Source organism: Botrytis deweyae, assembly GCF_014898535.1.
Source record: "Botrytis deweyae strain B1 chromosome Unknown BDEW_014, whole genome shotgun sequence".
In the NCBI taxonomy this organism is placed as follows: Eukaryota; Fungi; Ascomycota; class Leotiomycetes; order Helotiales; family Sclerotiniaceae; genus Botrytis; species Botrytis deweyae.
In genome coordinates, this window is record NW_024066221.1 from 116810 (window position 1) to 139985 (window position 23176).

General features: G+C 43.5%; 8 protein-coding genes across 8 annotated transcripts; 5 read left to right on the forward strand and 3 right to left on the reverse strand.

The window, feature by feature from the left end:
* Nucleotides 1-579: 579 nt before the first annotated feature.
* On the reverse strand, nucleotides 580-1302 carry EAE98_006468 (uncharacterized protein; the record flags this gene model as incomplete). Its single annotated transcript, XM_038954091.1, has 1 exon — nucleotides 580-1302. One exon carries the CDS (start codon nucleotides 1300-1302, stop codon nucleotides 580-582), a length of 723 nt encoding a protein of 240 aa, XP_038809336.1.
* Nucleotides 1303-3146: 1844 nt separating this feature from the next.
* EAE98_006469 (uncharacterized protein) lies at nucleotides 3147-4554 on the reverse strand (the record flags this gene model as incomplete). The annotated part of the gene is made up of 5 exons (XM_038954092.1): nucleotides 3147-3693; nucleotides 3753-4132; nucleotides 4185-4258; nucleotides 4315-4377; nucleotides 4434-4554. The coding sequence occupies 5 exons, from the start codon at nucleotides 4552-4554 to the stop codon at nucleotides 3147-3149; spliced, it is 1185 nt and encodes a 394-aa protein (XP_038809337.1).
* Nucleotides 4555-7486: 2932 nt separating this feature from the next.
* EAE98_006470 (uncharacterized protein) lies at nucleotides 7487-9541 on the forward strand (the record flags this gene model as incomplete). Its single annotated transcript, XM_038954093.1, has 3 exons — nucleotides 7487-7589; nucleotides 7654-8002; nucleotides 8050-9541. The coding sequence occupies 3 exons, from the start codon at nucleotides 7487-7489 to the stop codon at nucleotides 9539-9541; spliced, it is 1944 nt and encodes a 647-aa protein (XP_038809338.1).
* A 490-nt stretch (nucleotides 9542-10031) lies between these two features.
* On the forward strand, nucleotides 10032-10844 carry EAE98_006471 (uncharacterized protein; the record flags this gene model as incomplete). The annotated part of the gene is made up of 1 exon (XM_038954094.1): nucleotides 10032-10844. One exon carries the CDS (start codon nucleotides 10032-10034, stop codon nucleotides 10842-10844), a length of 813 nt encoding a protein of 270 aa, XP_038809339.1.
* A 1519-nt stretch (nucleotides 10845-12363) lies between these two features.
* EAE98_006472 (uncharacterized protein) lies at nucleotides 12364-15384 on the forward strand (the record flags this gene model as incomplete). The annotated part of the gene is made up of 1 exon (XM_038954095.1): nucleotides 12364-15384. One exon carries the CDS (start codon nucleotides 12364-12366, stop codon nucleotides 15382-15384), a length of 3021 nt encoding a protein of 1006 aa, XP_038809340.1.
* A 915-nt stretch (nucleotides 15385-16299) lies between these two features.
* EAE98_006473 (uncharacterized protein) lies at nucleotides 16300-16911 on the forward strand (the record flags this gene model as incomplete). The annotated part of the gene is made up of 2 exons (XM_038954096.1): nucleotides 16300-16482; nucleotides 16558-16911. The coding sequence occupies 2 exons, from the start codon at nucleotides 16300-16302 to the stop codon at nucleotides 16909-16911; spliced, it is 537 nt and encodes a 178-aa protein (XP_038809341.1).
* Nucleotides 16912-17653: 742 nt separating this feature from the next.
* EAE98_006474 (uncharacterized protein) lies at nucleotides 17654-19146 on the reverse strand (the record flags this gene model as incomplete). The annotated part of the gene is made up of 5 exons (XM_038954097.1): nucleotides 17654-17745; nucleotides 17806-17895; nucleotides 17952-18507; nucleotides 18572-18698; nucleotides 18875-19146. The coding sequence occupies 5 exons, from the start codon at nucleotides 19144-19146 to the stop codon at nucleotides 17654-17656; spliced, it is 1137 nt and encodes a 378-aa protein (XP_038809342.1).
* A 1583-nt stretch (nucleotides 19147-20729) lies between these two features.
* On the forward strand, nucleotides 20730-22899 carry EAE98_006475 (uncharacterized protein; the record flags this gene model as incomplete). The annotated part of the gene is made up of 6 exons (XM_038954098.1): nucleotides 20730-20910; nucleotides 20983-21130; nucleotides 21321-21591; nucleotides 21644-21919; nucleotides 21990-22215; nucleotides 22298-22899. The coding sequence occupies 6 exons, from the start codon at nucleotides 20730-20732 to the stop codon at nucleotides 22897-22899; spliced, it is 1704 nt and encodes a 567-aa protein (XP_038809343.1).
* Nucleotides 22900-23176: the final 277 nt, after the last annotated feature.

The following is a 23176-nucleotide window of genomic DNA, read 5'->3' on the forward strand; positions in this document are numbered from 1 at the left end:
ATTCATCTCCTCTCTCTCCTTGATCTTCTCCCAAACATCGGGTCAGCACCCACCCCCGAAAATGATGACCGGTCGACAAACTTGACTGATTCGATAGGGTTGCACTTGTCCGGGTTGGGAATAAAGAGGGGTTGGGTTCTTTGGTGGTGTTTGGAAACGTTATTTATTTGTATACGTCATTTTGGGGGAGTTGGGAAGAGATTGTTGAGAGGAGGGATGAAAGGGATGAGATGGGATGGGAGATTTGGGTTTGGATGTTGGATTGATGGGTTTACAAGGTAATGGAGATGGAGATGAAGATGAAGATGAAGGTATTATTGAAAGAGAGTACAACGTGATTCATGAGAGATAGATTTGTGTGATGTTCTTTTTATTGAAACCTTAGTTGGTTGTAACGCTGATTATTACCATTACCATTGCCATTACTATTACCATTACTATCGCTATATACCCCCAGGTATGTCCCTCCCAAAACCCCATAAACTCCCGCTCTTCCAGTATCGTGGCTGTATTCCCATTTCCACGTCTGAAGTATTGTAATTCCCCAAAAATCCACAGATATCCAAGCCAGAAACGAATCTACAATTCAGATAATTCGCGCACTCCACCTTCCTTGGAAAGCTCTTCTTCCAAGCTCTTCTCGCGATCCTCTTTGCGCTCGCCTGAAAATCTGAACCCGATCCAGGCTTGCATATCCTCACTCACAACACCCTCACCCTCTCCCTCCACATATTTCGCCGCAAAACATGTCTCGCCCCCTCCCGTCATATCCGCGATTCGTTTCTCCTCCTCGAACTGGCGCACCCGCGCGAAATCGTGGACCCAGAAGCCGCGGCCTTCGGCCCAGAGGGCGGCGGCCATTTCGTCGAGGTCGACGCATGTGATGACGGATTCTGCATCGGCGTCGTACTCAGCGGATGTGCAGACATCGGAGAGATTGTCTGGTTGGTTGGAGTGAGTGCTGCTGGAAGATAGCTTCTTGGTGAGTGCGTACACGGCGCTGGGATGATATTCTGCCATGTTGAGATCGTTCTCAGCGTATGTAGAGGCGTCGGAGAGAGTGCCAGTTTGATCCTCGTGATGAGCGTCGGGATTGCTGGATGCGGTTGGGTTGGTGTTGGTCATCGCATCTTTATCGATAGCCATATTGTTGGGAACTGGGTGTGATTGACTGGCTAGAGTAAGTTTTTTGACGGGACCTCGTCTTAAGAGAGAGGGGTACATTGATCGAGAAGCGCGAGAGGCGTTCTGTCTTGCGCGATGATGAATGCGCGCGTGCTTTTTGATAGATGCGTGATACATGATTGCTTGGTTGAACAATATTTTCAAAGTATGAGAATTGGATGTGTACTCTGAGTGATGTGTCTTTACTTTTGTGTCTGGAGTTCGTTGAACTCGGGGGAACGCAGGTCATTTTATATAAAAAATTGTAGTTTGGAGCTAAATTGGTAAGGAAATAGAACATCAGTAGATGGAGTTTAAAAGCACGCCAGTAGTGACAAGTACGCAATAAGCTGTTCAGTTTGACGTTAGCACGATACTAGACGCGAACTAAAACTCGCTAGAAAACACTCCTTATCCCAGTTAGCGAAGTTTAAAATGTCAAATCAAGGGGATCGACTTCGTTTCACTCTATGCACCCTATTAGAACCCTCTGTAGACGAACCAGTCGGCTTTTTGATCGCAATATCATGTTACATATCTCATAATCATGATCGAGGTAAACTTAATTATCATAGTGGAGAGCTAAACATTTTTTTTCCCTCACGCCGTTGAGTTTTGGCTTGGATGTCGTGCATATATCGTAGTGACGTACTCGAGCTATATAAATCTTCCAATCCAAATGGAGCTCATAACGATATATGATGCAATCATTCCGAAACAGAAGATAAATTTGGTAAACCTTAAAGCTGGAATATAAACTAGTAAGATGATTGGCAGAATTGAAGAATAGGAAATAGCTGGATTGAGTTTAGTATCTAATTTAGACACATGGCAAGAGCAAGAAGTAGCTGGCGATCTATAATTGGAATTCTAGAAGATTTTTATTAATGTATGGTGTAATGACAGAAAATGCAGCCCAAATCATGGGATCTGGACATTTCAAGGCCATCAATCTGCTCGATGACGGGTTTAGGTAACCCTCAGTATTCGATAGCTTGGTATGCCCTCCTCGATTTTCCGATATTCATGCCATAAGTCTCAAACACTTGATTAGAATTTCAGTCCGCACTCATTGCTACAGTCTGGAGTTCTATTACAAACCATAAGTTTCAATTCAAAGGACTCTTGGCGTTATACTACTCCTTTTATAGAAGAATGACGGATTTGAAGAACAATACAACATCTTGGATCTGGGACGGTCGAGGCGACGAGCTTATCTCTTATAGGCTTAGATAGTCTTCAATAACTAACATATGCTAGTCTTTATCGGCAGTGATTACTGAAGCCTGAATTTTTTTGCTTTCTACGGAATCTTATTTCCTACAGAAGGACAATATAGAATGTCAAGATCCGGAGGAACGCATCCGTCTCTTATAGAAAGAGAATACATCGACAGCCCAAGCCCAAAGATCAATCTTTTCCCTCGTATGACTAGAAAATCTACAAAATGACCCCCCCCCAAGAAAACATCCGAGATCCATGACAAAATCTCAAAGAAATGAAAATATCGATGATTCATCTTCGATCGCTCAGGTAATCCTCAGTACAGGGCCATACTAAGCTTTTCTATATCATTTCAATTTCGACTTCTGTACACTCATTAATCTAGTGATAAATTACTATGAGCATTGAGTGAACATGTACGATGTCCGTTGACAGAGCAATGTCTTTATGATGATGGATTATGTAGATCACTTAGTACAACTAGAAGGCTCGCTATTACGTTTGAAGCTTAGCTTCTTAGTTTTAATTGGTGAGAGAGACAGTCCTGACATCTGAGAATAGCTTGTGTGGGATGAGCTCTGAGTTGGCTTCAGTAACGAGGCTGCGACTTTGAATCTAGATACCACGGTCAATTTGCTGTTGGATACGATTCAAAGACCTCATTCCAGCATTATAAGCTCACCAAAGAGAATCAAATTCTATGATACTATTGCAATATGAAATTTATAAGTACTGTGATCCTTATCATTATGCCTATCCTATAAACTCTCCGCACTAGTCCTCCCCGCATACTGCGAATCAGAAATATCACTCTTCCCATCTCCATATTCCACACCAACACTCGTCGTCTTAATAATCCCATTATATTTCATAATTTCATCATCACTATCTCCATCTCCCTTGCTCGTCTCCCTTTGAATTCCATTCGAATCCTCAGTCCTCCCATCTTTGACATCCGGCATATCCGGTACATCCTCCAATCTGATCAGTCCATTCCCGTTACTCAATCGCGAGCTCTTAAAACCTGTTCCGTTCCGGGTTCCGCGCTCATATCTACTATTGCCCTGCAAAGCATAAGGTCCGATGTTCTGATTATTATAGACGTCATCTTCTGAAGAACCAAAGAGATTTGGAAACCATTGCCGCATCACAGGTTTGAGAGCAGGAGCAGATGCAGTAATTATGGCGAGGTTTATTTCGATTGCTGAGGTTACAAAGCTGATGCCTCGTGTAGAATCGACGGGGGGAGGGTTGAAAAAGACGGTAACCATCATTACGAGACGGACTATGCCTACGACTGTTACCCTATATGATGGTCAGTTTGATCTTCAGATGTGTAGTTCGAGAAAGGAATTTTGACTTACAAAATTCCGAGAAAGAATATCCCAATGACTGCAATTTTAGTTTTCCGGGGCATTTTCAATCCAATGACGATCCAGAATGGAATAATCAAAACCAAAATATCTGTGACGAGAGCGATAACTGAAGTGGCAGCATAAAATGCACCTTGTTCAATACAATGGCCTCCGGGAATATCAACTTGCCAGTTATATGCAATGGGTGTACATTGGAAGATGACTACGATAAAAATAGCAACCATCAAAGCGTTATTAATGATCAAGAGTGCCCATATCATACGTTTGACTTCAATCTTCTGCCCTGCGAGACGGAGGAAGAACATCAAGATGGAAGTCTTGACAACGGCAAGAATTGGGTTATAGAGAACTTGAACGGCATAGTTATACTAAGAAGTGTCAATAAGCAGTGCTATAGGCCATTGTTAGGGTGCGACGAACTTTGAGTCCAGGAATCGGGTCGTGATCGAGTGGTACATCCCATATATGTAGCCCTACAAAATTGAATATAATGTCTACAGTAGTTTTGTTAGCGAGCACCCATGAGATATTTTACGTTCGAGTTACCTACATTGCCAATGTACATAAGTCTCCGCTATGGACAAAATCATAGAGAGCACGATGAGGCCATCATCTGTAATAGACCGTAAGAGGATTGCCACACAACGACTCAAAATTGGGAATCCTTACCCAAACCGAATTGACTTAAACTGACTCTGCTCCATACCCTGAGACACACAGTGATCAATGCCAAAGCTGGGCTGAAGGCGACGATGAACAAAGCCAAGTCTTGGAGTGAGGTATCAACCATAGCGAAAGGTATTTGGGAAAGAGACTTGGAGATCCTGTTCCATAAGCCCTCCACTCAATCGATTGGCGGTCACTTGAGTAAGGCATTTCAAGTATAAATGTTCGGGAGTAATTGCAGTCTCGAATGCAGAGTTGACAGCAAAACTTTAAACTTTCCCAGGATGTTTCTTTAAATTGAAATATATTTTGAAGGCTAGGGCAGTATTCCTCACAACAGGTGCAAAATTCTCTACTTTCTTGTTTGATTTCCAGAAACAGGGCGACCAGTCTAGAACAAGCTTGATCAGGCCGCGTGTTGTTTGAGGGTCTTTCCATTCCAGTTCGTATTTATGGTCTAAATAAACCCCTCATGACTTGGGTCCAAATCAGACGTCTCAAGAACCAATACTAAACTGTGCTTTTCATGAGGAAGCTTACCTAGTTAAATTAAATTTTGGACCGCTATAGTAGTGGAGTAGGTCATATAAGACGGAGAGCTGCTCATTCTTTGTTACCCAAAGAATTGCTTCAGAACATTATAGACTTCGTACGGAGGTACATGCCCTAATTTTTGTCTCACCGCCTTGAATTTACCATCAATCAAATCATTTTGCCCACACAAATTAATCCTTGACTTCGAAAGCGGTGAGACAAAAATTAGGGCATGTACCTCCGTATGACTCTCTGCTTCTTAGCTCAAGAAGGATACAACTCCGAAGCTAGATCTATATACCACAAAACGACAAGAGAAAAAAGAGTTTAGATTGATTTAATCAGCAGTGAGACCGTATACTTTCCAGCCGCACGCATGGAAACTAGAGATACTCCCGTAGTTCCGGCATCACTTCCCGGGCTACCGGTATCTGTAAAATGGTTGTTGACTCTCGGTCCACAAAGAACTTTGTTATAGATAGTCCGCCACTGCGGTAATAATGAGACGCAATAACGCTTTTCATTTTCCTAAAAAAACATTTTGCAACCTGCACACTGTGTCTGCGCTGGAAGTGATTGAATTTTGAAGGGGTGATATCAATTAGTACCTTCACAGGTTCGCAAAAGACGGCTTTCTATCAAGATTTTGCTAAGAAGGAGCCACTTTGGTATAAAATGTCAGGTTCGCCAATTACCCACATCACACCTTATGTGGCGTATGACTAGATGGTGTTATTCGAGGCGGTGACAAACCGCGAACAATACCAGCATCAATCGGGCAAGAATTATCCAGACTGGAAAATTTCCGCAAGTAAGCCGGCTCAAGTATGGAAAAGAAAAACCCCCATAAGAGTTGATTAGAAACTACCGATCTTGTGGATTTATATTGAGTTTTGTTTGGATTTCACTTCATCTGTGACCAGGGGAAGTCGGGTGCTTCTACAGTTCTGGGGCCGCAGTGGAGACTACCCTGCCAATTCCGTCAAAATTGAGAAAGCGATGACCCACTTAGGTATCTTTAAAGTTTTCTTCGTTGTATTCTTGGGATCATGGTTCGACGTAAGATGCAGACACAATCCATGATTAATGAAAACCTGTGGTTATGCAATTTGAGCATACATGGTGGTGAGATCGACAGAGGAATTCCTCATATCAAGGGAAGGAGAGATAAACTTGCGGTTATCTTCGATACAATGGATACAACTAGCGTCCCAGAGACCTTTGAAACAACTTCCATAAGGCAGAGATTCACAATGTTAGCACCGTGCTTTACGCGGCATATTAATACCTAGATCCATGTCGTTAGAGGAGCAGTGTGCAGCTGTGCAGTTTATGGTTATTCGTCCGAAGAAAACAAACAAGGAGATCGACAGGGCTTAAAATTGGTGTCCCGTTGAGCAGAAAAACGACTACCCCAGCGTGCCCAGGAGAAGAAAACCATCCTGTGCTTTAAGCGAAAAGGTGCAAAGGTAACAAAAAGTTCTCCATGTGGACGCATGAGCAAACACCACCTCCACAGAAGCACCCTGATGCAGCATTTGACTGCTTTCAGCTCTCTAGAAATTACCCTTCCACATTCAAGACAATATCAATATATTATTATATCAATAGTCAGCTATTCCTGTTGAGTCTCCTATTGGAATGGTCGAGTATGCCATCTATTTGTTACACAACGAGGTATGCATCCTGTAAGTCGTACGACAAAGCCGCCAGAACCCTCATGAACAGCCCATATATACCCCACCAAGTACAATCGGCGGCTCTCGGCGATCTTGCGTCGAGATACTGTGGATTGAAAAGCATTGGGGACATGATAGTTCTGCAGGTCCAAACGACGAATAGAGGCAAAATTTCGGATGAGTCGGAACCGATATCATATCCTGTCAGTTGCAGAGTTGTATATCCACACACAGCCAGCACCGTTAAGTAAACATATGGTTACGAAGACACGGGTTCGTAGCTTAGAAAAAGATGGAAATGATTAAAAGCCTTCTGCAGGCTATAGTTTGTGACCATGAAGACTTTTGTTATGTGTCAATATTATCTTGCCAGTGACATTATCAACGGTAGATTATTAGCAGCGTTTAAAAAAGCCATTGGAATTCTCGGTATTACACATTTCCATGTACTGCCCCGAAGCACGGGGAAGATTGAGGGATAACACCATGCGTATTTATACTGGATCCTGTGCAATGGGTTCAATTGATCCACTGCAGGATGCCTTGCCAAATCCGGCATGAAATTACAGCAATATGGAATCATCCGATAAACTGGCATGGCAGCCAAGTGGCAATCAGACGCAACGAAACAGTTCGGTCATCTCGGGGTATAACAGCGGCAGGGCTCAGTTCATATAAAAAGTCTCCCCTTAGTGGTTTCTCGACTTCAGTGGCCCCTTTGATTCTTTAATCGATAATTTTTGGAAGAAGATTCCACGTCGCAATAAAGGGCGTTGAAACTCAATTTGTTTACCTCATCAGTGACTACCAATTTTGGCAGTTAGAGTTTGTTTCTTTGATAACATGGCGGTTTCATCGTTCGCACGATGGGCCTTGGCTTCTCTCCTCGCTGTTCCGCTTGTACAGGGTTTAGCGACTGAGATCGTCGTTAATGGAACTTATTATTGTAAGTGGACTAACATAATCAGGATAAAGCCATGTCTTAAGATTCATCACTAACTTTGTGTCAGCTGTCAACTCTTCCACATTAGCTCCAGCCGGTGCACTTGTCGATGGCAAAGTTCAGCTCACGGATGCGATCGTCACAAATCTGACAGATATTGGACTATCGAATGCTGAATTGTTTGAGTTCGATACCAGCAGCAGTGACCTTAGCAAGAGAACCTATTCTTGCAAAGTTTATCCCGGTGATGCAGCATGGCCAGCGACCTTGATATGGGATATCTTTGATATACTCGCCGGCGGGGCGCTGATTTCAACAGTGCCTCTTGCAGCGCCATGTTATGCTGACTGGCCTCATCATGAGAACACCGCCCAGTGTTTGCAAATTACGGATGATTGGACAAACAGTTCGATACAGTATGTAGACTAACATCGTCGCAAATATATATGCTAATGGTACATAGCGCATCGGATCCCACCTCGATCATGTGGCCCCTTTATCAGGGACGGACGTGTATGCCTACTAATGATACTAGCGCGAGCTGTACGTTAGGAGCCTATCCCGTGTATGCACTAAACGTCTCCCATGTTGCCCAAATCCAACTTGCGGTTAATTTTGCTCGCAATGCCAACTTACGTCTTGTTGTCAAAAACACAGGTCATGACTTCAATGGAAAATCTAGTGGCGCTGGCGCGCTTTCCATCTGGACTCATAACTTGAAGGATCTCGAATACATTCCCAATTATTCAACCAGCTATTATACAGGAAAAGCTGTAAAAATGGGAGCAGGTATTCAAGCCTTTGAAATATATGAATTTGCGCGGGCGAATGGTGTCACAGCTGTTGGAGGTGAAGGTCGAACAGTAGGTGTTGCTGGTGGTTATGTTGCAGGAGGCGGACATTCCCCTTTGTCCTCCATCTATGGTATGGCGGCAGACCAAGTTCTCGAGATGGAGGTTGTTACTCCAGATGGGCGATTCGTTACTGCCTCGGCCATGAAGAATACAGACCTCTATTGGGCTCTCCGTGGAGGTGGTGGCTCGACTTTTGGTGTCGTAACATCCGTCACCAGTAAAGTTTATCCTGTCCTCTCGTCAACTGTCATGAAATTCAGTTTTGAAGTTGGTGGTAATATCACCGCTGATATGTTTTGGGCTGGTGTGCGCACCTATTTCGATCACTTCGTTGAGCACGCCGAAAAGGGTATTTATTCGTATTTCGCCATCCTCGCCACAGGTACTAATGCTTGGTCGTTTGGCATGCAGCCTTTATTTGCGCCAAACTACACTGCAGCTGAACTTGAAACTTTGGTTGCTCCATGGTTCGCCGAGCTTGGCAAGCTTGGTATCAGCATTACTCCTTCCATTACAGAGTACACTGAATTTTATGATGCATGGTGGGACAATTTCCCTCTCGAGACCGTTGGTACTGTCAATATCAAGACCGGTTCCCGTCTCTTCCCAAAAGCCAATTTCCAGAACGAGACTATTACCGATACCACCTTCTACGCTATTAAAGAAAGTATTTTAGCTGGAGGATCGTTCTTAGCTTTCAACATCCAAGCAGCAGACAATGCGGGGAATGACAACTCGGTAAACCCAGCTTGGAGAGACACTTGCTTGCACGCTATCATGGCAAACTTCTGGGCTGCAGATGCTGATAATGCAGCCATTGCACTGGCATCTGAAGTACTTACTTACAACTGGATCCAACTATGGAGGAATGTTTCTCCTGATGGTGGCGCGTATATGTCCGAGGCAGATATCATGGAGCCGAATTTTCAGCAAGCTTTCTATGGCACCAATTATGACCGTCTGTACAGCTTGAAACAGAAGTATGATCCAAAGGGATTGTTCTATGCGCCGACCGCAGTAGGAAGTGAGGACTGGTATATTACTGATCAATTGACTGGTTTACCTACCCAGAATGGGAGATTATGCCCAGCGACATGGTGATGAATCTGATCCAAGGAGAAGCGGGTTTATTCTCTGATATAGAATTTGGAACCGAAATAGTTGATAATGGGAATGAAATTTATGAGACCAGCTTATTTGCTACATGTATAATGTTTAAAGGATATAAATAACCAAATATTCGAAAGGCGCATCCAATGAGACCTGCAAGTTCCAAGGGTGGGAAACAGATAGATACCTTGAAGTGACACAGATTGATCAACATATGAGCGTTGAAAGCCGTTAAAAATCATATCTCAGACCATAGATAATTCGATCCAGTGCCATTTCAGCCAGGACAACAAACAGTCCTGACCGTGACATGAGTTGATGTTGATGTGTGGTGTTGTGTTTAGATATCTACTAGGCATAGGCATGTGGTCTAAGCTCAAGAGATGCCTCGGTATTCCCCGCAACGACGTAACTTCAAAACCCGCACATCACTCCTTCCTTTTTCAAACTTCAATCATAACATCCAACAAAAATCAGCAACATGCTACTAATTGGTCTCACCGGCTCTATTGCGACCGGTAAATCTACGGTTTCATCAATCCTTTCTCAAGCTCCATATTCTCTTCCCATTATCGATGCCGATTTACTTGCGCGCAAAGTTGTCGAACCCGGGACTCCAGGTTACGACAAGATTGTCGCACATTTCTCACCAACTACTCCCGATCTGCTCCTTCCTCCTTCTCCGGATCATGATAATACAAAAGGCGCACCGTTGAACAGGCCTGCACTAGGTAGAAGAGTGTTCGGGGATAGTGAGGAGAGAAAAAGAGATAGGACAGTGTTGAATGGAATTGTGCATCCGGCAGTCAGAAAGGAGATGTATAAACAATTGCTCGGATACTATTTAAAGGGTTGTTGGGCTGTAGTTCTTGATGTGCCTTTATTGTTTGAGAGTGGAATCGATGTTATATGTGGTACTGTCCTTGTCGTGGCCGTAAGGGATCCAAAGATCCAAATGCAAAGACTAAGGGACAGAGACTCACATCTGACGGAGGAAGATGCTGAGAACAGGGTTAAGAGCCAAGGGGACGTGAGAGAAAAGGCAAAGAGATGTCAAGCCAGAGGGGATGGACATGGGTTGGTGGTGTGGAACGATGAAGGAAAAGAGGAACTGAAGATAGAGCTACAAAAGGTTATGGAAAGTTTACAAGGCAAGAGTCCCAGATGGTGGGCCTGGCTATTACTATTATGCCCACCATTAGCTGGACTTGCTGGAGTCTGGAATTATTGGAGAAATCTTACGATCAACAAAGAGTGGAAAAGAGGAGAACTTCAAGCTAAGGCTAAGTTGTGATATCGCCAGTTACGTTGTTGCATGGATATAGTTTCATCAACTAAGTGAATCACGAAGCTTCAAATGAAGGATGGTTTGAGAGAAGCCTGTAAGGCTCAACATATAGGGTGGCATTGCAGGATGCCATATCTCACATGTATAACTGGAAGATCCTAACGACATGTAGCGAGGCCAAGAAAGTAGGCAAGGCTCTATTCTTTCTTATAACAGCTATCAAGATATGACCTTAAGGTTAGGTGGCCTGAACTGGTCGATCGATGGTTCCTGTTCCTGTTCCTTCAACTGTGGTAACCCATAGCGAGGATGGGAAATCGTCTATCCCCTAGGCCATATTCAAACAACTGGTTTCGATATCCATTATAATTCAAATTTACCCTCTTCCGTTGATAGCGACTTTTTTTGGGCTAGGATCTGGATCCAATTGACTTCACTTGGGCATTGATTAAGAGATGACGAATACTTGACAAACCGAGACGGGTCGATAGATTACAATCACTTGTTGGTTAAAGTTTTGATTGTATTGTATATTTACATCCAAGCCTTCCACAGAGCAGAAACGAGAATTATCCATCAGCCGCGTTCAACCTTTATCCCAACTTCTGATATCTGTCTGTTCCGGTGCAAGAGAGTCGGTCGTGGAGTTTCGCATATCACGTGAGTGTGAAATGGTCGAAGTGTTTATTCGTCTTCGCTATTTGAAGCATCATGTGGACTGGCGGGATATTTTGGGATCATGGAATGTAAGTTATGAGTTATGAAATGTGGGTATAACCTTGGAAGTTATGGGTTATAAGTAATATATTGTGAGGGAATGCTAGCAACTCAGATGGGAAGGTACGCTAAGGAACTCGATGTGGAAAGAAATAAAGATTTTGAACAAGCACCCTCAAGTAATTCCATTCTTCTCCCTTCCCTTGATCGTATCCATGCAAAGGAAATCTCCCTCTTTTCTCAGGTCAACATTTGAACTCTCTTTGATTCTCCTTAATACCATTTTTATGCTTCATCTTACATGTATTGTGGTTTCTATCTTTATTACCCAGAACATCGCGATCGAGAAAGCTTCACCTTCGAACTTCAACTCACAGATTCTTCAAATTTCATCATCATCATCGAGTTTAGACCTCTCGAAGCGACTTCTACATGTCGTTTTGCAGGCGTCACTCTTGACGTACTGACCATACCCTATGCTCGATTATCGGGCCTCTTAATGAAAGGTTCTCGGCGTCAAGTTCTCTTGATGGGTTTCATTCTTCATTGAATGCATTTTCTTTCTCCTTCATTGTCCGTATCATATATTCAATGCTGTGGACCATTCGTTCGAGTATCTGTGTTCATTCTACATCAGTGTATAAGAGCGTGTAGGTCATGCAACATAAGGCCTTTCAATTACATATCCTCAATGCATTTGGTGTCCGAGTACTAAAAGATCTGGTGTTAAAGTCTGATTCTGATGAAAGACATATAAGATATTCAAATACTCAAAGTTCGATTTCGTGTTGTCAGAAAGCTCTCCGCAATGCCGCAACGCCCGGCAAGTGTATTCGAGTGGATCGCTGGCCCTGCTCCGACGAAAGCTGCATATAGATCTGTTGGCATGGTCAGCTCCAAGGTTGCCATGGCCGATTCCAAGGTTGCCGTAGGAAGTCCAACGCGTATTCGCCGCCGTGTTCAAATCGAAGTCGAAGTTTCTGATTTTGGTGCCTCTTCCGCCAGTTCTTCCGAAGAAGAACCTCCTCCGAAGCCAGCAACCAAGAAAGCCGAAAAGCCCAAAGTTAAGGAATCAGAATCGAAAAAACCTCAAGCCGCCAAGGAAGTCGACAAGAAAGTCAAATTTCAAGAACCAACTTCCAAAGAGCCAAGTTCCAAAGAGCCAAGTCCCAAACTTAAGTCTGCATTGAAGAAGACCACCTTGGACATTTCAGCAAGACCTCGCCCATGCGAATGCTTAGAATGTAAAGCTCGGCAGAAACCGAAGAATAAAAGCAGCGCGGAAGATTCAAGCGATTCCAGCGAGGACAGTGAATTTGAAGTTGCACTGACCAATAAACCATTTGAACCATTTAAACCATTGAAGAAAAAACAACAATCGAGCAACAACAACCAAACCCAACAACCACGAATCTTGAAGCTCAAGCAAAATCGGAATTCTCAAACAAACCAACTTCAACGGGATTTTAGTGCGCATGAACGCGGCAATCATCAGAAACCCAGGTTCAATAATCGCCAATACAATCAAGAGAGCTCAGACGAGTCCAATCAATCTGAGATTGCAGTTGTTCAACAAAATCGAAACCCACCGCGCTATCTGAATCATATGATGGAGGGAAGGATCCTTCAAGAAATGAGAGCTGAAGTTATACTTCGCGAAGATGTGATTGAAACGGCGTCTGATCCTCGTCCAAACGCATTTCTTGACACGAGAAGTGGTGTTCTTCGAGTGTACCATGGTCGGGTGTATGGTAATCCTTTTGCGACACTTCTCACGCCAGCTGCAGTGCCAATTGGTACCTTTGCTCCAACCCCAGCCCATTTTGGTGTCTCGCCTCCGATGTATAATATGTCTGGGGGCAACGGGCCTGGTCCTCATGATCAACACCAATTTCAACCAGAATTACCCCGCAATTTTTCGAATAATACTGTCAGACATACCCCCAATCAGAATTCGCAGCGCAATTTTTCTAGTAACCATACTAACCGGGCTCCTTCCAACAATCGGCACCAGCAGCAGGGGAGCAGCGGCAATACCAACAACCAGCATGTGCCAGGTGGTTGGGTCGATGATACAAACAACAAAGAAGGCTCCGGTTCGGGAGGCAACAACAATAATTCGGGCTCTGGTTGGAACGATAACGAAGACCATACCAATAATAACCAGAATTCGGGTGACTGGGGAAATAACGAACCAAACAATAATCAAGCCTCGGGTGGCTCGGGAAACAATGGTCAGAACCGCAGCCAACGGGCCGCTTCTGTTAGCAGTCACAAAACACAGACATCCAACAAGCAGAAAAACAACAAGAATAGCGAAATGGGTCAAGCGAACCAGAGTAATCAGTCTAACAACAACAACTCCGGCAATGCATGGGGCGTAGATAATAATGATCAATCTGGCAACTCAAACAGCTGGGGTGCCAACAATGATACAGGCGGGGATTCTGGCTGGGGAAACGATGCGAAGCAAGATGTTGATGCCACAGCGAATAATGACTCTTGGGAAAATGATAACAGCAACTCGAATGACAAACCCAATAATCAGAACTCTGGCTGGGGAGGAGACAATCAGGAGTCGAACAATCAAAACTCAGGTTGGGGTAACGATAACAATCAAGAATCAAATGATAACTCGAACAACCAGAATTCTAGTTGGGACAATGATAATAACCAGGAGTCAAACGATAAGTCGAATAATCAAGACTCCAGCTGGGGCAATAATAATAACCAGAACTCGAATGAGAATTCCAATAATCAGGGCTCGGGCTGGGGCAACGATAATAACCAAAACTCGAATGATAACTCGAACAACCAAAATTGGGACTGGGGCAATGACAATAACCAAGACTCTAATGATAACTCCAACAACCAAAATTCTGGTTGGGGAGCAGATAACCAGGATTCCAACAACTCAAATAACAAGCCTTCAAGCTGGGGCAACAATGATGATAACGGCCAATCAAACTCCAAAGAACAGTCAAACAATGAGAAGTCCGGCGGTTGGGGAGTTGGTTCAGGCGATCAAAACAATAATACATCCGGAGGCTGGAGAGGTTCGAACGAGAAACAAGGCAATGCCAATTCGGGAGGATGGGGAAATCCTAACAATCAACGAAACAATGGCAAATCCGGCTCTCGCACAGCTTCACAAAATAATACCAGGTCAAACAACAACTCAAAAAAGCCACAAAACAACAAGTCAAGAAATGATCAAAACTCCAAAAGCTACGATGATCCTGAGTGGACCGCCCACAACGATAACCAAGAGGAGGACCAGCAAGACAACAGTAATGACTGGGGACCAACTAATACAAGCTATAATGTCGTACAAAGTGCCAAGGGCAAAGGCTGGAACAACAAGAAAACTCAAAATCAAAGCAATAGTGGCAAAAAAGGAAGCTCCAATAAAGGAAGTCAATGGGGAGGCGATGGTCATAACTCCGGCGAGGGAGGAGATCATGATGAAGATGTAGAAGAAGGAAACCCACAGTTTAGGGATCATACACCTACTAGTAGTGAGATATTGAGGAATTGGGATAGTACGAATCAGGGTGGTTACGCAGGATTTGGAAATGTGAATAATGGAAAGTATAATGGTGGTGGAAAGAAAAAGAATCATGCGAGAACGCCTACTGCTTTGAGTCTGGCAGGAAGTTGGGCATCTTCGGAACCTAGTGATAATGAATACACTGGTCGAGGTCGCAAGAGTAATAAGGGGGGTAAAGGGGGAAGGAATAAGGCGAGTAAATCGAGTAATACGGGGTATGACAATAATGCAAGCGGTAGTAGTGGATGGAATGTTACCGGCACTGGTGGTGGGTGGTAGAGTGCGCACAGTTTCGGTCGATTTGATGGAGCTATGATTGCGTGGACTTTGTGTCGTATTGTATGGTTCCGTGGAGAAAGGGGGGCGTGGGCGTATGAACGAATGAAGGAGGAAAAGAGATTTCTGTTCTGGCATCTTACAAAATTCGACATTGTGCAGGTTATTTGAATGGCCGAATAAGTCTCTATATCTACGCGGAACACTTTTACATTTGCACATATTCCGTAGGTTGGCTTCATGGGTTGTAATGATGAGACGAGGAGACATCTTCGTTTGGAGGTGTTGCAAGGATTTAATAAATAGCCGCGATGATAGTATACTAATAGCAACAGAATAGATTGACACTATAACATTTCTTTGTAAACTATATGGGCTTCTGTGAGATTATTTAGACTATTTGAAAATAACAATATTATTATTATTATTAATAAGTCTTTAATATTAAAGAATTAAAGATAAAGTTTGTTCTATTTTTTTTTTTTTTTTTACAATTAAACTTATAATAAAAGATGTCAATCATATAACTATATATAGATCACATAATCATATATAAATCGAATTCCTAGATATAGAAAATATAATCTATATTATACATCATATAAAAAGTCCGTAAAATCCGACGCATAGGTTTCTTTCGCTACGCTCCGAAACATGAGAACTTCAATACTTAGTAATAACGCACAATCTTTTAGCTACCTTGGACCCCCGGTGAGCTCTAGTTTTGGGATTGAAGCTTGGGCCACCTACGTAGGCATCTTCAAATGTCAAAGCTCTCCAGCTTGCAGCAAGGCTGACATCTTCCCCTCACTACACTTTCTCATTCTCCATCCCATTACAACAAATAATAAACCACACCTCCACCACAAAAATCCCAAATTCCACATATACAACTTCCATACCCTATCCACGCCCATCATGACCGCACTCACGACCCCCCCAAACTTTCCCTCCATTTCAGAAATCCTCCCATCCCCCTTCCCCGCCCGTTCCAAAACCGCTTCTGCGAAAGTAAACGGCATTGATACAAATGTATCCTGCCTGTATTTCGCCGACAAGATTCTCATTACCATCACACAAGGGGGGAGATTGGGACAATGGGTTTGTTTCCCCACACCTCTTCACCAACTCACAAGTCATATAGCGAAGCGCATGCATTCCACTAACGCCTCACAGATGCAAGTCCCGCTCACATCCGCATCTCCCACATCGTACGATACGTCGATACCGCTCCCGTCAGCGGCGAATGAATCCGGAGATGCGTATGGAAATGGAAATGGAAATGGAAATATGTTACTCCCGCTTGAACACCTCACTCCGAGAACGTTGCTTGGTGCGGGGGGAGAGAAGAGAGAGAGGATTGGTCATTTGTATGCGAGTCAGATAGGGTCGATGATCTTGGGACGGGATCCGGAGGAGAGGAGGACGGTATTGGTGGGGTTGGGGTTGGAGCTGGGAGAGAAAGAGGCGAGGGAGGGGGAGAGGGAGGGGTATTTTGATTTGTTGGAGTTGGTTCAGGGGGTTTTGTGAGGGGGAATGGAGATTGAGGGTTAAGGAATGTGTGGGGGTAAGTTTTGAAGGGGTATTTCTGTGGGGGATGGAGGGTATACGCGATCGATATATCGAAATCATGCAGCGCATGAATGCGATAAGGAAATGCCAATATCGACCATACGGTCCTGGTCACTTGCAAAGCATGTCAACAACCGCACGAATAAACTTCTCCACAAGGCCTCCTCGCGCAACAAGTCGCACTCTGCTTTTACACGAACATTCGACTCTCCAATTACCATTTCCATCTCTCGACTCTTACCATCAAGAATCCCTCTATTCACTAGTAGAGCATATATGTCAAAACTCTGACATGTATGTGAACTCCGTGGATTGTCAATCTATGAAGTTCTGCGTAGGAACTTGATATCACGGGTACCTCCTACCTCTAGTGGAAGCTCGTAGATACGTCTGCGATATTTGGAATGGTCACATAAGCTCCGCGTGGTTGATGCGGGTCATTGGGGACTTGGTGATGCTCGTGACTTTTTAAAAAATATCTAGCAGACCACATGTATTGAAATGGCCATATCAGATGGAATTTCAGTATTTATTCAATAGACTAAATGCAATTTTTAACTATTGTGAAGATATAATCGATATATTATCTATGATGTGATAAATGGTCCTCCATATCCAAAATTATTTTGCAATAATAGAGGGATTGATCACAGTGTCTCCCATTTTCGAAAACTCGACATGAAGTCGTTTTGATACAATCTTAAGCCTTGACAACAACAGCACTGGGTGCTTTCGCCAGTGCAGCCTTCTCTTTGAACTCATCATTCTCCAATTTGAACCTAAGTTGACACCCTGATTTGTTAGCTGTGAAATTCTGAGAATGATTCGAATGATATGGATCTGAATACTTACAATCACCACAAGATATCGGTTCATATTTCGGAGGATTATTCTCATCAGTACAAGTAGAGATTACACCTTCGACACAATTGAAATTGAGTCCTATCACCATATTAGCACTCTCTTTCAGACATCCTGACGAGGAAAAGGAATCTTACCGAAGAAAAACGGCATGGAAATTCTCTCCACGGTTGCTCGGTTGTAAACTCGATGAACGGTACTCTTATACATATCATTGCAAAGTCTCATCATAAAATCGCCAATATTAACAACTATCGTTCCTTCCACTGGAACCGCCATGATCCATTGACCTTCTTTGTTTAATACTTGGAGACCGCCTATCATATCTTGCCAGAGGAGAGTAAAAAGTTGGAGATCGGTATGAGAACCGAGTCCTACACTGTTGTTTGATCTTTCGGCTTCGGTACTGGGCGGGTAGTAATTGTAGAGGCCATCTGCTCCTGGGTAGGTAACGCGGGAATCGAAATAGTCTTCTGGGAGGGAGAGACTGAGAGCGAAGACTCGGACGAGTTTGCGCGCGAGTGAGAGACAGGATTTCCAATAGGCGAGAGTGTCGGTTTTGAAATTGGGAAGATGCGAAGTTCCTTCCCAGACGAAGGGTTCGCCTCGGATCCAGGGTTTTACCTCCGAGGGGATGGATGAAAGGGGCTGGGGGTGATCTGGATCATTTTCGGGCTCGTAGCGCCAGGCAATCTGGGGATGTTAGTTTGGTGGAGATGAAAAGGGGGATAGAGGGGTTTCGGCTAGGGAGACAAACGGATTCTTTGACATCTACACTTTCTCCGGGGCTTATGTTTGAACTTTTTAATCCCATGTAGCCATTAAAGTAACGGGAATGACTTTTGTCTATCTTTGCTTTTTCTTCGTATGGCTGTTTGAAGAAACTGTTCTCCATGATTTTATATTAGCTTTTGTCCATCTGTTCGCTAATGATACTCGTTGCCTCCGATGTCCAGAAGAGAAGCACTGAGCATTGAGACAACTATTCTCAACCTCATTGCCTCTCCCGATTATCTTGTTTCTTCTTCCTCATCCACTCCCTTTCCACCCAATGACTCACCTCAAAGCCTGCTCTTTTGCCTTCTGAATAACTGTCTCTTCAATACCATGATTCTTCACATAAAAGAACCCCGTCCCCACCGCCGCAGCACGTACTTCTGCAGCTAATGCTTGACGATCGCTCAAATTAGGAGAATTTATATTCGAAAGATCAATGATAGGAATCTCTGTATCAGTGCAAGGACGAGGTGGTGTGTTGAGTACATCGCGATAGACAGGACCATAGGCTGTGCGCAGCTCCAGTTTTGTCGTTGTGGGGGGTGTGGAGGACATGGCGAGATTGTAATGTTGGTAAGTGATAGGTTGAAAAGATTGTAGGAAGGAGAGATACGAGAGGCGTTTAAAAGCTTGGTTTTGGAAGCAGAGAGACGATCAAGGGGATGGATAAATGATTAAAAGTATCTGTAGGTGAATGGTGGCTGACTGTACCCCGCCAAAACGGTCAGATGCGATAGTGAATTCGGAGGGTTCCGAGAAATGTAGTGAATTAATCTATTGAATGATTGTTATATATCATGTGTATATCCCAATGCAGATGTGTATGAATAAAAGATTCAAGCATTCCAAGACTCAACGTATATCTTCACAATTTATCTTTTTGGCCAGCGATAGGAGGGAGATTGATAACAGTCTTGGAAAAGATAAAAAATCACTTGGGAATCCCACTATCGCTTGATGCTTATCGCTCTCTCTTCTTAAGCTTATCGTAAATCTCCACTCTCAAGCCACTCTTCGCTCACTCCCGAGGTCTTCACTCTTCACTCTTCACTCTTCACAAGCTTCAATTGGATATTCTGACTTCAGACGATCTTAACCCCTGCATCGATCAAAAGTCACAGCTTTTACGAAATACCTACCTAGTACCTACTTATCTACGATACGAGGTACCTAGGTCGTAATATAACTCATCACGTGTAGAATAATAAATAGTAACACAGCATCAACATCAACATCAACATCAACATCAACATCAACATATCAACGTTTCATCTGTAACTATCCATTCGTATCACAACATTCCTTCATTTAAAACCCACGGCTACTCACATGTATTTCGATCTCACATAGTACCAAGATGTCAAACCCTCGTTTTCTCGTGCATATTTCCTGGCGGACAAGGTCTGGATGAGTCTGATGACAAGTTTGACATTGGCGTACATTGGCGCACACGAGCGTGTATGATTCTGCATTACCGAAATCCTCAATTGGAGTCTTGGGGTACAGTAGCTTCCAAGCTTTGGAGCCAAAGAGATACAATGTTTGGTTGGTTACATCTAATCTCAGAGCGGGGAACGACACCGTTTTATGCCATGCATGGCTGCGAGGAGCTACCATGACTGATAAAATTATGTTACATTGCAGATTTGTATCTTTTCTCCCTTGATGAGTTTCTGCAGGTACTTTTCTTTGGGAAGGAGAGTGGGTATGGTATGTATGGATTATGTGGTGAATTGAATGTTGGACTGATGTATTATCCATACTCAGCTCGATACTTATCTGGTGGGGGATTGGATGGGTAGTACATCTTTGTACCACCTGCTAGGTAGACCTAGAGAAATGTATATATTGACCTCATAGATGACATATCGACCAGTCTACTCTACCGTTAGTACCCGGTAGTCTCTGCTCTTCTTGCCTTCTATCCGTTTCTATTCTTCATTAAACTCAATACCACCAACAATACCAATACCAGTACCAGTACCAGTACCAATATCAACATCAACATCAACATCAACACCTACATCAACACCTACATCAACACCTACATCAACACCTACATCAACACCTACATCAACACCTACATCGATATCTCTATTGCGTGAACTAATCGCGTCCATCACGCATTCATTCTCAATATGGTTTCGAACCTCTTCGGTGTTCTACGGCGGAAACTGCGAAATCCACATTTCGAAGCAAAGGGAACCGCGAATGTTCATGGAAAGGACAATTGGTTAGATAATGATGATATTCGACCTTTAAAATTAGCCGATCGTACCTGGAACGTTTGGACTTATCTTACCTTTTGGTTTTCTGCAAGTAAGTCCTTCGATGCGATCATTGCGATTGATTATACGGATTTGAATTTGATACTGACATGTGTTGCGATAGCTTCGACGGTTTCAACATGGTATGCGGCTTCGAGTGCCCAAGCTTTGGGATTGAGTATGTGGGAATCGGTTCTGTGTGCTTTTGGTGGTCAATGTTTAATTGCTATTGTCATCGTATTCAATGGTAGATCGGGAGCTGTGTATCACATGTGAGTCTGAAATATTCTTGTTCCTGCCCTCTTTTGATTGGATGACACTTCCGATCGTCCAGCTTTGTATCCAACATCTTCTATTTGCATATCTTGACATTGGATGAATCTCTCCACTTCTCTCAGTAACCCTCAAGATCTCGCAAGTTCTCAATGTTTCACCTCCGCTGACAATACTTTCATCATTTAGTGGTTACCCTATACTAAACAGAGCGGCATTTGGTGTCTTCGGTGCATGGTGGCCTACTTTCAATCGTGCTGTGATGGCTATTGTTTGGAATGGTGTCAATGCGGTCCAAGGAGGCGAATGCATTTATGTTATGCTTCATACCCTCAGTCCACGTGTTGCCAACTTCAAGAATGTCATGGGAGAGGGATCGGCTCTTGATTCGGGCGGTATGCTTGGACTTGGAATCTTTTGGATTCTCACTTGCTGCTTTCTTATTATTCCTGTCCCAAAGGTTGGTCCCATTCAAGTACCAATTGCAATTGTCAGTACTAATACGAGAACAGATGAAAGGTCTTGTATACGCCAAACTTATCGTCTTTATCATTTCTGCGATTGCTATGTGCGCATGGACTTTGACCATGGCAGGTGGCATCGGACCTGTCGCTCGTCAACCAGGTACTGTCAAAGGTTCAGAACGTTCATGGCTTCTCGTACGATTCATACTTCTTGGAGCTGCAAATTGTGCCACATTTGCTTCCAACGCGGCCGATTTCCAACGTTATGCACGTAAACCAAACGATGTTATCTGGGGAAACTTAGTCGGATTTCCCATCTCCAATGTTCGTATTATTGCTTTGCTTTGCCGACATCACTCATTCGTTGACGCACCCCTACTAATTTATGCAATAGTTAATCGTATCTATCATCGGTAATCTAGTAAGCTCTTCGAGTCAAGTACTTTTCGGCGAAATCATCTGGTCTCCCCTTACATACCTTGACCAAATTCTTGAACGAACATATGATGGTCCAACTCGAGCTGGGTGCTTCTTCATCGCCGCTTGCTTCGCTTATTCCGCAATCTTCTCTTCGATCTTTGAAAATTCTATTCCAGCTGGAAATGATATCGCTGCTCTTTGTAAGTCAACAACTTTTTCTTTACTTCATCCCAAATCTCCCATATACGTTATCCAGATTGTTTCTAACAATTGTCTTCCTAGTCCCAAAATATATATCCATCCGTACCGGTTTCTTCATCTGCGCCGTCATCTCCATAGTAATTCAACCCTGGTACCTCCTCAAATCGGCCGTAATCTTCATCTCTTTCCTTGCCTCCTACCAAATTTTCCTCTCAGCCATCACCGGCGTTCTTCTTTGCCACTACTTCGTCATCGCCCGCGGTTTCCTAAAAATCCCAGATCTATACACCTCGGATAAAAAAGCCGCGTATCATTACAAAGGCGGCTGGAATTGGCGCGCGTATGCAGCATATATCATTGGTATCATACCTAACTTCTACGGCTTTCTGAATAACATGGGAGTTAAAGCTCCAATGGGTGTCACACGAGCATACTACTTTGCGTATCCGATTGGACTGTTTGTGAGTTTTCTGGTCTATTGGGGACTTTGCTGGTATTGGCCGGTGGAAGTTCAATATGCGCTTTCGGAGTGGAGAGAGGTTAAGGATTATGTGAGAGAGGAAGAGAGAACAGAGGGGGTGGCGAGTGGATGGGGAAGTATGGCGAGTAGAGAGGAAGCGGGAGAGGGAGCTGGAGGGACGCCGGAAAAAGATAACTCGAATGTGAGAGAGGAGAAAAATTGAGCGGGGGTGTAGGAGAAGAGTGGATGGTATACTCGTAAGATAGGTAAGTGATTGTTGCTTGGAAATGTTGGTGGTGTAGTAGAGAAATAGGGGAATGCTATATATGTAAAATCTTACGTATCTGTATACATGTATACATGTATGTATGTATAATTCATATGATCCGAAACACTACACATATTACATCGTATTATATTTATTAATTCTCCTCGATGCAATTTACCCAGGTAACAATACTAATACCTATTTAAGCTTCACACGTTAATTTCCTGACAAG